Genomic DNA, 13,517 nt, shown 5'->3' on the forward strand with positions numbered 1-13,517 from the left:
CCAATCCTATACCTGTTGCTGGGCATCCTTATTCCATTCTGCCCAGCAACGGCATCTAATAGGTCCCTCCCAGACCCAATGAATGACCTCTGCCCAGTAACCCCACTATTTTTAGCCCCTATACCTCACATCTTTGGCGGGAAAAATTCCTGCTAAAACCCTAACAGCCGGTTCAGACCTGAGCGTTTTACAGCGCGTTCCTACGTGCTGTAAAACGCTCAACAGGCAAGAACCAATGATTCCCTATGGGAATGGTTCTCACCTGAGCGTTTTACAGCGTGTACGATCGCGCTGTAAAACGCCCGACGCCCCAAGAAGTACAGGAGCTTCTTTGGGGCGTCTTGTCGCGCGTTCCCGTACATAGACTACCGGGAACGCGCGACAATGGGCGTTCGCTTGTCTCTGTATGCGCGATTGCAAACATCAGTACAATCGCGCATACAGAGCGTACGTTCAGTGCGCTCAGGTCTGAACCCAGCCTAAATTTAAATCGCTGGGATGATTGTAATCCCATGAGGATCCCTCCATATTTCTTCCCGGGATCCTAACATTTACTTCTATGGTAATTCCAAAAACAGTCTAGCAAATTTGCATGCTGGGAGTTGTAGTTTCACAACAGCTGGAGTGTTGTAGTTTGCTGACCCCCAGTCCAGGTCTATTTCAATTCTTCACATTCCATGGGCTGCAGGCACGCGTGCTACATGAGGAATGTAATGTAACGCAGACGCCGTCCTTCAAATGTAAATTCAACAAGCCTTAACACAAAACCACTAGAAGTGTAAAATGCAATGTACTAGGCCCCAGCTGTGTTAGCTAGCAGAGGCCTGCTGCAGGGGATGGGAGGGGATAGCTGTGTTAGGCTACTTTCACACTAGCGTTCGATCGGATCCGTTCTGAACGGATCCGATCATATTAATGCAGACGGAGGCTCCGTTCAGAACGGATCCGTCTGCATTAAAATGGCAAAAAAAAGCTAAGTGTGAAAATAGCCTCGGACGGATCCGTCCAGACTTTCAATGTAAAGTCAATGGGGGACGGATCCGCTTGAAGATTGAGCCATATTGTGGCATCTTCAAACGGATCCGTCCCCATTGACTTACATTGTAAGTCTGGACGGATCCGCACGGCCAGGCGGACACCCGAACGCTGCAAGCAGCGTTCAGCTGTCCGCCTGTCCGTGCGGAGGCGAGCGGAGCGGAGGCTGAACGCCGCCAGACTGATGCAGTCTGAGCGGATCCGCTCCATTCAGACTGCATCAGGGCTGGACGGAGGCGTTTGGGTCCGCTCGTGAGCTCCCGACAGCCGAACGCTAGTGTGAAAGCAGCCTTAGCTAGCAGAGGCCTGCTGCTGGGGATGGGAGAGGATAGCTGTGTTAGCTAGCAGAGGCCTGCTGCAGGGGATGGGAGGGGATAGCTGTGTGTTAGGAGGGACTTCATGCCCCTGCAGCCTCTATATAGGGGGAGGGGCGGCTCCTCCATTCATTTGCCTGCATTGTACAGATAATTATGGAGTCCCAGATCAGGCACAACTTCCACCAGGATTGTGAGGCAGGCCTCAACCGCACTGTGAACCTGAAATACTACAGCTCGTACATCTACCAGTCTATGGTGAGCCACCACCTTGTGACTAACACTTCCGTGTTGTGTCCCTGCCATGTGTGTGTCTGAATAGAGCACCATGTCAACATTTCATGTGTTTCTTCTACTAAACTCTCCCCCTCTCTGCTGCACGGTTTCTTGTTGTGTTCGCCCTCTCTTATTGCGTAAGTTCTCATGTATGACCTGGTGTTTCGCAACTGTGAAGATTAATAGGTGCAGTCCTGTTGTTTTGTATTTAAATATTTGCTTATGTAGATATTATGTAATGAAAAATTCTGGATCTCCTTCTTGCGGCATATGCATAAAAATAAACCCCTGTGTATGTATGTGTGTTACGTGTGTGAATTTGACCCTTTCCACCACGCATCCAGCGTCTCTATATAGCAATCTTCAATATTGAACACATCTCGGGGTAATATATGAGCACTGGTGCTCTAGTATGGCAGAAGAGCGGTTAAGGAAATGGTGCAATCCTTGTAACCGCTCAACACTTACTGCCGTGTTCCCCGAATTCTGGGGTGCGTAGCAGACTGAAGGAACACATGGCCTGTTATAAAGCGGAAGAACAGGCTGAACTGGATGGACATATGTCCTTATTTTTTTTTTTTTTTTCAGTCTTATAAACTATAACACTTTGTGCAGAGTTTGACCCCATTCACGTTTTTACGGATCAGATGCGGACACATTAACTTCAATGGGGCCGCAAAAAATTCAGTGCGGATTTATATGCGTTTCTGCAGCATATCCGCGCAAAAATCAGCACTGTCTAACATCGTTTTATTTGATGCAGTTTTGCCACAGGTCATTGAAAAGGGTGAAATCCACAGCTAAAGCCGCAACCGTAATTGACATGCCACAGATTTTGAAATCCACAATGCTGGTGTAGCTTCACACACCCAAAAAAATATTGTGTGCAGATTTCACCCTTTTCAATGGAAGTATGAGATCGGAGGCAAAATCGCATCAAATCCACAACGAAATCTGCAAGTGACAGACGCGGATTTGGTGCCCAAACGTACAGAAATTTGTGCAGAGTTTCTGCAAGCCTACCCACACTGGTGCTTAACGCTGCAGCTTTCTCAAACTACCCATACACCTTTTAGGTTATGTTCACATTTCTGTGTCCCGTCTGTGAAAGAAGATTGTACGTGTTTCATCCGTGAAGGATCCGTGGTTGGTCAGTGTCCGTTTTTACCATCTATGTGTCATCTGTAATTCACTGACGTTGCTCAGTTATTAGTCCTCAGTGAAAAAACGGACACAACATGGATGTGTGTCAGTGATTTTCATGGACCCATAGACTTCAATGGGTGTGCTTGGTCCGCATCATGGATCGAAGTAGTGCATGTCCCCATGATTTTTATTTTTATCTTATTTTTTCTTTCTTTACTGACCCATGGTCAGTTAAAAAAAATAAAATAAAACATTGAAATGTGAACAGACACATTCAAATCAATAGGAATGTATGCGGTCTACAGAAAGTGCAGACAGCACACGTCAGTGAAAAACGGAAATGTGAACAAGGCCTTTGTCGTTGCTAATAACCTTTTTTATAGGGTTCCATGTGGCTGCATATTTTTACACTGCTGATTTGAAATGCACTTCTAGAATGATAAGCCCTTGTTTACGGCTGATTTTTGCCAAAACGCACTCCAAAATTTGTCAGTCTTGGGCTACTTTCACATCTGTGCTTTGGTTTCCGGTTTTGAAATCAGCAGAGGGTCCCAAAACGGGACTAAAATGGTTCTGTTTAACACATCTGGATACATCTGTTCAGTTAGGATGCCGTTGTGTTAAAGAAACTGGATCCGTCACTCAAGTGTGACTTAGGCCTCATGCACACGACCGTTCCATTTTATTGCTGTCTTCAAACCGCGGATCGCAAAAAAAAGGAAGCTGCCCATGTGCCTTCCGCAATTTGCGTAACGGAATGGGCAGCCGTCAATATAATGCCTATTCTTGTCCGCAAAGCGCGGACAAGAATAGGACATGTTATATTTTTTTTGCAGGGCCGCAGAATGGAGCAATGGATGCGGACAGCACATGGAGTGCGGTCCGCATCTTTTGCGGCCCCATTGAAGTGAACCCAAACAACGGCTGTGTGCATGAGGCCTTACACTGTTTTAGTGACTGATCTGGTTTGTTCCATTTCAGTGACCAGACACAAAACTGCAGCTTTCATGTCCAGTCACAAAACGGAATGCTGCTGGAAAGAATACCCCATTCACAATACATTAGCCCTAAACTAAACAGTTTTGGCCCCGTTTTGAGATCCTCTGCCGGATCTTAAAACCGAATGCTGATGTGAACCTGGCCTTATTCAGTATGCTGAAAAATGGAATAGACTGTTCATGCAGCTAAAACGAAAATCCACAGCGTATTCGCCCATGCAAGACTGACATTTTACATGGTCACAAGATGCTATTAAATAGCTTACCATTTTCAATAGAAACATTATCAGTTTGCCTCCGTTCAGTCTCCATTCTGCTCTGGAGGCGGACACCAAAACGCTGCCTGCAGCGTTTTTCTGTCCGCGATGTGGTGCGGAGCAAGAAGGATCAGTCCTGGCACACAATGTAAGTCAATGGGGACGTATCCGTATTCTCTGGCACAATAGAAAACGGATCCGTCATGGCTATAGAAGACCTAATACGACCGGCTCCGTTCATGACTGATACATGCTGTTGTATTATTGTATTGTCCATGACGGATCCGAAAAAAACGCTAGTGTGAAAGTAGCCTACGTTTTTAATCTGCCCATAGAGCAAGTTCTTTTTGTGGCATGGACGGATCGCAGACCCCATTCAAGTGAATGGGTCCGTGATCCCCATGCGGCTGACACACGGTTGGCGCCCATGCATTGCGGACCGCACGGTGGGACGACGGCCGTGTGAATGAGCCCTTATTCTGAGATATAAAAATCGCCATTTAATAAATGGTACATGTACAATTATGTTTTCCTGCTACTCTCCTACAGGCCTCCTATTTTGATCGTGATGATGTAGCGCTGGCAAATTTTTCCAAGTTTTTCCATGAGCGTTCAGAGGAGGAGAGGGAACATGCAGAGAAGCTCATCAAGTATCAGAACCAGAGAGGAGGACGTGTGTACCTCCAGAGCATTGAGGTGAGCGTCAAGTCCTCTCATTCCATTTTATTCATACTGGCTTCTACATTTTACGCTGCGGAGGCTGGTTTGTGTAATGGGAGGGTTTATGATGGGGGTTATCTTACTCTGAAAGCTGACCCATGGAGTTTTCACATTGTTATCTAGTAAGCCATACCATGGTACAGCTCTATCTCAGAGTTACAGTAACAACTGTTTTATTCGAGATGTAGAGACTTCATATATGGAGTTTTAAACTGAAAGCAATATTTTAGATTATTTCTGGCTGAAGTGAATATTTGCTGGCCACTAGAGTGCCCCAACTTATCCCTGAAATCATGGTGACTAGTCTATGCTCTTTATTCCTTCCCAAATGTTTGCTAAAATGTATCAAATGTATTTCATAGCAAGTCCATGCATGCGTAACAAATATCCATCCATCGGAGTAAGAGGGGCTTCCCTGTGGAATGATGCAGACTCTTGATTGACAAAAAAAAAAGTTTTTGAATGGTGCCAACACTTTATGGCACAACTTTTCATAGTGGTCCTTTATGGCAGTTGAGGGGCCACATGTTACACTGAAGGCCCCACCAAATTAGGTAGTGCCAAACCTACTGCCCTTTTCCTGTCCTACTGTGTTCTTGGTCACTGCTGCATTTACCACTCTGGCGCCAACCTTTCCTTATGACCTTCTGCACTCTACTCGATGTCATAGGAACTGCAGCACCTCAGCGTCAGTCCCACAATGCTTTTCTTCTCCTTTTTCTCCTGCCGGTTGGTAGCCAGGTGACTGTTTTCTGGTGCGCAGCAACAATGACCAGGTCTGATGGTGCCAATTCGTACAGAAGCCTGTTGCCTCTAATACACAAAAGAGCAAAAAGTGCAAGCAGGAGTAACAACAAACTTGGGCTACTTTCACATTAGCGTTCGGGGCTCCGCTTGTGAGCTCCATTTGAAGGCTCTCGCAAGCGGCCCCGAACTGATCCGGCCAGCCCTAATGCATTCTGAGTGGATGTGGATCCGCTCAGAATGCATCAGTCTGGCACCGTCTGTCCTCCGCTCAGGAGGCGGACATCCGAATGCTGCTTGCAGCGTTTGGGTGTGTCCGCCTGGCCGTGCGGAGGCAAACGGATCCGTCCAGAGTTACAATGGAAGTCAATGGGGGCGGATCCGTTCGAAGGTGACACAATATGGTGCGTTTTTCAAATTGATCCGCCCCCCATTGACTTTCAATGTAAAGTCTGGACGGATCCATCTGAGTACAAATTGTACTTAGACTTTTTTAGTAAAATATAATGCAGACGGTTCCGTCTGAACGGATACCATTGTTTGCATTATAGGAGCGGATCCGTCTGTACAAATACCAGACGGATCTGCTCCAAACGCAAGTGTGAAGGTAGCCTTAGAGGGTTGTCCCATGACGACAACTTATCCCCTGTCCACTAAATAGTGTATAGGTGTCTGACTGACTGGCAGGGGGTCCAACTGATGGGGCCCCACCAATCATGGTAACTGGGGCCCATGCTCCCAGTTTGAATGGAGTGGTAGACAGTGGTCAGGCCCCTGCTGACCAGATACTTGTCTATCCAGTGGATAGGGAATACGTTGTCTTCATAGGACAATCCCTGAAAACTTAAATGGGAATACACACCATTACTGTAGGGGGGAGTCAGGGTTACCACCTCCTATGTGATTTGTTATTGTGAGGTAGATATTTCCGAATCTTTTGAGTAGTGGCTAGGGGCCCTTCAGTCACACTTCTCCCTGCTTTGAGAGACCAGCATGATTCCTGTAAGCAATATGGCTGCTGAAACCTTACTAAATATTCAAATACTCACATTAGATTTGTCTTGATTCAAGGCAAAGGTCAGAATTGGGGGAGGGAAGGAGAAGAAATGGCTGTACATTACAGTAGTGGCTGTTACTAGATAACTATGACTTCTCTTCTATTAGAAACCAGAAAAAGATGATTGGACAAATGGCATGGAAGCCCTACAGACGGCTCTGAAGCTGGAGAAGACAGTAAACCAAGCTCTGCTGGATCTACACCGTGTAGCTGGAGATAAGAATGACCCTCATGTAAGAAAATGTGTTTTCAACTCCCTAAAATTACCTGTTCATCACATAAGGGTTCCTTTATATTGATGGAGACAAAAGGGGTTGTTCAATAGGTAGTTATTGATTACATATCTTCAGGATAGGTCATCAATATCTGATTAACTTGGATCCAACTCCTGGCACACTCACCGATCAGCTGTTTGAGGAGGAGGTGGCGCTTATCTGAGATCTGCTTCAAAATTACACTGTGCCTTGCCTGATCCCAGACTAGACAGACCCTTGCCAATCGCATATTGATTGTGTTCCTGCTGCACAACCCCTTTTAACTATGGGAGGTTTTGTGGCTACAGATGTTCTGGTGCCCTGGCAGCTGAGGGCACCCAACAGTCCTGGTGCTCTGCAGATCTACTCAAACACTAAGGGTGCCTTCAGATGTTGCAGAATTCTCCACACCACAAAGACAGGAAGTCATTTTCTCAATTAATTGCTATGCGAGCATTGATGACTGTCTGTCTCATAGGATGGAAGAGAGAATGTGACTTCCTCTCCACGTGTCAGATGCTGAGGGATCCAGCGAGTCTCATCAGAGGCCTCATAGTCTCATACCAGCATGCTTATAAAAGGGAGAGGGACAAATGCCTCTTTAAAGGGTTATCCAGTCACTGTGAAAAGTTAACCGGTCTCTATGAACTGCTATGGCAAGTTGTATCCTAATAACTATTGTAGGCAGCAAGAGCATCCATGGCCACTGGGTGCCCACCTGACTGCAAGTGGGCCCCTCATTAAAAGTCCCAGGATGGTGTTCAGCTTCCACTACAGATGGGGAAGTTTGAGGTTTCTCTCACTAGAGAATCTTTTTATAATTACATTTTTTCTCTTTATTTGCAGATGACTGATTTCTTGGAGTCTCCATTTTTGTCGGAGAGCACAGAGACCATAAAGAAGCTTGGAGATCACATAACCAGCCTGAAGAAAATGTGGAGCAGTCACCCTGGCATGGCAGAGTATCTGTTCAATAAGCACACACTGGGTTGACGGCTTCTACAATCGCCTACCTCTTGTTGCTCCAGTATTTATGTAGGCAGTGAAAAGGACATGATTTTATCAGGACCAATTACATTCACCTCTTTTTCCAGCATCATATTGGCAATAAAATATTTGGTACAAAATCTCTTCTGACTTGTTTCGTTCTAGTGTCGTAGAAGTGGCACGAACATGGAAAAACGTGACATATACGGTATATTGTCAGCAAAGCTTTTGTGTGTTTGTGCCACATTAGTGGTTGACCAGGTACTAAAACCTGAAAACCCTTGGTGTATTGGTCATGTGTACAGTGTGGTTGCGTGGAATAGTCAGCGTAATGTGCTGGTACTTAAAGGGCTATGCCACCAATTTTACTGATGTGTACGGTTTTCAAAAGTCACTGACTCCAAAACTGCTATTCACAAATCTTCAGTGACCAGATGTTTCATTTGTTAGAGCGGCTCAGGAGATTAAATCTGCGGTGCTGTTCTGGTACAACTGCCTCTGTTTGCTTTCAAAATGCAGTGGTGACCTCGGCACCTCACTGCCGCAGCCAATCACTGTCCTCAGGTGATTGGCTGCAGTGGTGTTGTAACCAGGCACATCACCGCTGTTTGAAAGCAAAAAGTGGCGGGATTATGAGACCACCGCTAGAGAAATTGAATATATTGGGAGAGTGATCAAGACCAGAGTTTTCTTGACATCCCCTGTACTTCTGGAGGATGCTTGTAATTTATAGAGAGGTTCAGGCCTCTTTATAAATTAGGCAAGTACTCCAGCAGTCCGTGCTCCTAAACTGTAATCTACGGCAGCTCGGAAATTAGTATTAATGTGTCCGGCGCCCATGCCCTGCTATGCCTCCTTTTTGGAAAGTGGCTTAGTTTAAAAAGCGACAACCCTGTTTTTTTGTTTTTATCTCCCTGTGGGGGAAAAAAAATCTCCCTTTAAGACAACCTGTCACCATGAAAATGCAACGTTATCTGCAGGCAGCATATTATACAGCAGAAGGAGCTGAGTAGATTGATGTATACTTTATAAAAGACTTGTCATTTTTCATTTATATTGCTTTTAAGTCAAAAAAACAGATTTAGACAATGAAGTGTCCTTTATACAGTAATTACCGTAGTCACACTGTCCATACACAGTGGTTGGCAGGGACAGACTGGTCATATAACTTACAGGGAACTTTCCCAGTGGGTGGATGCTCAGGGGCCATCCGAGCGCTCCTCATGGGCCCCCAGTTGGGTATATAAAGATGTGATCCTCTCAGCATTAAAGGAGGAGCATCAGGACTTGTGCACCTGGCCAGTTGCCCTCCTGAATTTGGCTGTCTTGCCGTCATCAGGGTGGTGGTAGTTTCATACTGTGGTGCGGGGGTGGCAGTATATTGTGCTGCACTGTGGTATGTGGTTCTGCTATTTTCTTGTTCTCTATAGTATTGCTGGCCCCACCAACTTCCATTGTCCCTACCTACTACTGTTGCCCTGCCTTCTGTCAGTTTGGACCCACCTACAATATGGGGCCACACTTGGGTTTTTTCCAGGGCCACTTTAAGTTCCCAGTCCGCTACCAGTCTTATACTAATGCAATGCCAACAGCACAAAACAAAGGGCAATCTGCTTTAGATCTGTGGTCAGTGATGAAAGCAGTGGTGGACTGATTAGCAGCCTTAGAAGGGCCACAGACCGCTACACAAAAATGTCACTCTTTTGTACATCATGATGGGTTAGAGTTCTGTTTTTCTAATATAGAGCTCTGAATACCCTAATGCGTATATTAACCCTATTAAAATGTGTTGCCTCCAACCACCAACAGGGGGAGCTCAACACACCAGTCAAAATATCGTGGAGTGAGTTCCCCCCTAATGTTGACAGCAGGCAGGCAGCCAGAATTTAATCATTTTAAAGGGGTTTAACGGTACTTGGATATCAAGGACATATATGATCCAGCACCCCCATCAATCGGCTATTTTGGGCAGCTGCCAGAAGCTATACAATGGATGGAAGGCTGTATCCTCTGTGTAGTTATCGGCACTGCTGTACTGCAACTATGCTTCCATTCACTTGAGGACCCTGCATCAATAACAAAATACCTGAAAACCCCTTTAACCCTGTGAAATAGAGCGGGGGAATGTGGAGCACTATAACAAAAATCTGAACTCTGGCGACCTGCTATCAATAGGAAATGTCTGTATAACGCTCGCTGTAAAAATGATTCCCTGGCCCTCTGTGTGGTGACTATACCGCAGTACCACTACATTCAGGTGGCTGCATGCAGTTGCTGTTGGCAAGTGACAATATTTAAGGATTGGTTTTAGACAGATTATCACAAACTTTTTAGTATTTTTGTAAAGCTGATCCCAGCACTATGGGGAGATTAACCAAAACTGGTGTAAAGAACTGGGTTAGTTGTCCATAGCAACCAATTAGATTCCACCTTTCACTTTTGAGCTCTCCCTTGGAAAATGAAAGATGGAATCTGATTGGTTGCTATAGGCAACTAAGGCAGTTTTCTTTTACACCAGTTTTGATAAATCTCCCCCATGAATGTAGTTGACGGGAATCAGATCTGTAGCGTCTGTGGAAGTGAGTCAGTCTTCCAGTAGAACGTGCAAGGGCACTTGCTCTAAAGAAACCCTGATCAACTAGAGCAGTAAAGCTGTCGGACTCGGATTAATATTGTGGACTGTAATTGGTTCTGTTGGGACCACTACCGGGCCTTGTTATCAATTCAGATAAGAGACTGCATAGGTACACACAGAGGAAACTTCTGCTGCTGTTTATCACCATTGAGATATTGTTCTAGGAAAAAAGTTTATTGCACTGAGTCGGTTGTCCATCCACCTGCATATTACATGCAGAAAATGAGGAGTACTGAGAAATATGATTATACATATTGATTTGTATGGTTTTATGTGCTACTCCACACCCAGGACATGAAGGTTGATGCTAGTTATTCAGTGATAATGGCCATAGATAACAGCAGAGCTATAAAACCCCACAGCAACAATTGCTTCATATGTCATTCTGTGACTGTATCAGCTTATTGCCTGTGGATATAGCAGTGTTCAATATCTTACTGAACAGAAAACGGATAACTTGATTTTCCACTACTGCTAATATGATGGTCCATATGCTATGTCAACTCTTGGACTTACCTGACTAAAATCAGCTTGTGATATCAGATCACAATAGCTTACCTGACTGGGATGCGATGCCACATCAGTCATCTGATAGAAACCCACTAGTGAAGTCACAGCAGTTACCTGATAGAAACCCACTAGTGAGGTCACAGCAGTTACCTGATAGAAACCCACTAGTGAGGTCACAGCAGTTACCTGATAGAAACCCACTAGTGAGGTCACAGCAGTTACCTGATAGAAACCCACTAGTGAGGTCACAGCAGCTACCTGATAGAAACCCACTAGTGGGGTCACAGCAGCTACCTGATAGAAACCCACTAGTGGGGTCACAGCAGTTACCTGATAGAAACCCACTAGTGAGGTCACAGCAGTTACAGTACCTGATAGAAACCCACTAGTGGGGTCACAGCAGTTACCTGATAGAAACCCACTAGTGGGGTCACAGCAGTTACCTGATAGAAACCCACTAGTGGGGTCACAGCAGTTACCTGATAGAAACCCACTAGTGGGGTCACAGCAGTTACAGTACCTGATAGAAACCCACTAGTGAGGTCACAGCGACTTGCCTAAATAAATCCTTGCCTCCCAACTAAAAAGCCCAAGAAAGGACACTATAAGCAATTTTCTTTACGCTAAGCCATGCATCTAGCTCTTCCAAATGTCTATCTACATAGTATAATGCCCCCTTAGTGACCCCTGCACAGTAGAATGCTCTCTTTTGTGTCCCCACGCAGTAGAATGTCCCTGTTGAATGGTCTCCCCCAGAAGTAGGCACAAAGAAGTGACATAATTACGTCTGCTGAATTGTAGTGTACGGGAGAGTAATACCCAGTCACTACAGAAGGGTCACTTGGGTATTGTCGTTTCCCCTTGTATTTATGGGGAGGTTGGTAAAAACATCTTGTAATGTCATGCTATGTATTTTCCTGTTACTGTGAAACGTGCATAGGCAGGCCGGCTAGGGTGTCATTCCAGCTCTGAGTCACTAGAGGGAGCTAGGGAACCCTAGGTTATATAAGGCCCAGTCAGGAAGTAGTAGCAGGAGAGACAGACAGTGGGAGCAGAGGTCAGAAATGATCCTGTGTCTGAGAGAAAGCCAGGCTATGGGCCTGTGAGAGCATAGCAGGCCTGAAGCCTGTCGGCTAGGAGAGGGTAGTAAAGGCCCTGTAACCGGGTTCCGGATCCAAGGAAAAGGTTCCCCTCCTGAGTCACCATCCGTTTAGCTGAAGCAGCATAAGCAAGCCACAAGCCAAGACACAGATTACCACAGAGGAGGCCGATCAGATAAAGCGAGAGGTACTCAAGATAACAGAGGAGGTACTAGATAAGGACAGCTTCAAGGGTACGCCAGATAAAGGGCATTAGACCTTGGAGAGAAAGTCACATGTAGCAGGACCAGTCAGGAATAGTGAGCAATCCGCCTGTACTGCATCTCCTGTAATCAACACTCTGTATAATTCATCGCTAAGACCGGCCTTCCTGTAATGTCAAGAACCACCTGTATTCTTCTAAAACCAACCGTCTTTTATGGAACTGTGCACTACCAGTGTCCATGTATTATCCTGACTGATATTCAGTAAAAGTTCCAGTTTTTGTTGGCTATCCTATGCTTGCTTCATTCTTTTACAATACCATACACGGCGTGTCACCGTTTAATTGACACTGGCGTCACGAACTCTTAATCATCTGCCTGTTCCAGTATCTGACCAAAATTGAAGACGACAGTGGATCCCAGGTTAGTGGTCAATCTGCACTACAAAGCCCAGCATACACTACTGACCCCCTGGGACACTGCATTCGCTCTTTTTGGCGTCACGAACAGGATCCGCATACTTCTACAGTGCAGAGAAGTGTGAACTGTGTGCTTTAACTATTCCACCACCGTATTGCAAAGACTGTAACCTTTATTCCTAACTTGTGGATTACAATTGTGCCTGGGAGGAATCAGAGACGCTGTACTGTGTTGCGCTACCCCCAGAGAGAAAAATCGTATTTGTGGACTGTGATTTAATGGACTTTTCATCAACCTGCTTGCTGTCAGTGAATTGCGGCATCAGGACACTTAAAATGGCCGCCGACGCCATGAGGCTTTTTACTGCGCCATCAGGATGTGCAGAGGCGCGAATATTTGGCGCCGAAACCTTCCAAGAAGAGGGAGGGGACGATTGCCTTGGAGCGCCGCCCACCTTGAGGAGTGGCGAAGCGGCTAACTACTTTGAAGAGTTACGCCTGGGAGGCGGGGCTCCGATGGAGATAGACTGGCCCAGTGCGTGGGAGGAGTCAGAAGCGATGCAGCAACCAGGAAGAGAAGAGATGGCGTGTGCTGCAGAGAGCGAGGATGAGACCACGTGCGAGTGGGGCGCCACTCCACCGGACTTTCCGGAGTTGGGGCCGTGGGATCCTCTAGCCTGGACGGCCACCCCCTGGGCCCAGGCCATGGACCTAAGCATCACCCGACCTGAGTCCCCACCGATCCGTCGCCGGCATGCAGAATGGCCGGCTATTATGGAGGAGTTGAGAGCCGCGGTGGCGAAAAAGAATACCAGCAGGAAGAAGCGCTTTGAGGAGATGGCGAAGTCCATACAGGGAGACT

The 13,517-nt window shown here is 46.1% G+C and overlaps 1 protein-coding gene across 1 annotated transcript; it reads left to right on the forward strand.

Moving 5' to 3' along the window:
- The first annotated feature begins 1,450 nt into the window (after positions 1-1,450).
- Positions 1,451-7,928, forward strand: LOC122926723 (ferritin, lower subunit). The gene is made up of 4 exons (XM_044278196.1): positions 1,451-1,607; positions 4,576-4,722; positions 6,655-6,780; positions 7,648-7,928. The coding sequence occupies exons 1-4, from the start codon at positions 1,506-1,508 to the stop codon at positions 7,792-7,794; spliced, it is 522 nt and encodes a 173-aa protein (XP_044134131.1). The 5' UTR covers positions 1,451-1,505; the 3' UTR covers positions 7,795-7,928.
- Positions 7,929-13,517: the final 5,589 nt, after the last annotated feature.

The sequence above is a fragment of the Bufo gargarizans genome, chromosome 2 (genome assembly GCF_014858855.1).
Source record: "Bufo gargarizans isolate SCDJY-AF-19 chromosome 2, ASM1485885v1, whole genome shotgun sequence".
Lineage (NCBI taxonomy): Eukaryota > Metazoa > Chordata > Amphibia > Anura > Bufonidae > Bufo > Bufo gargarizans.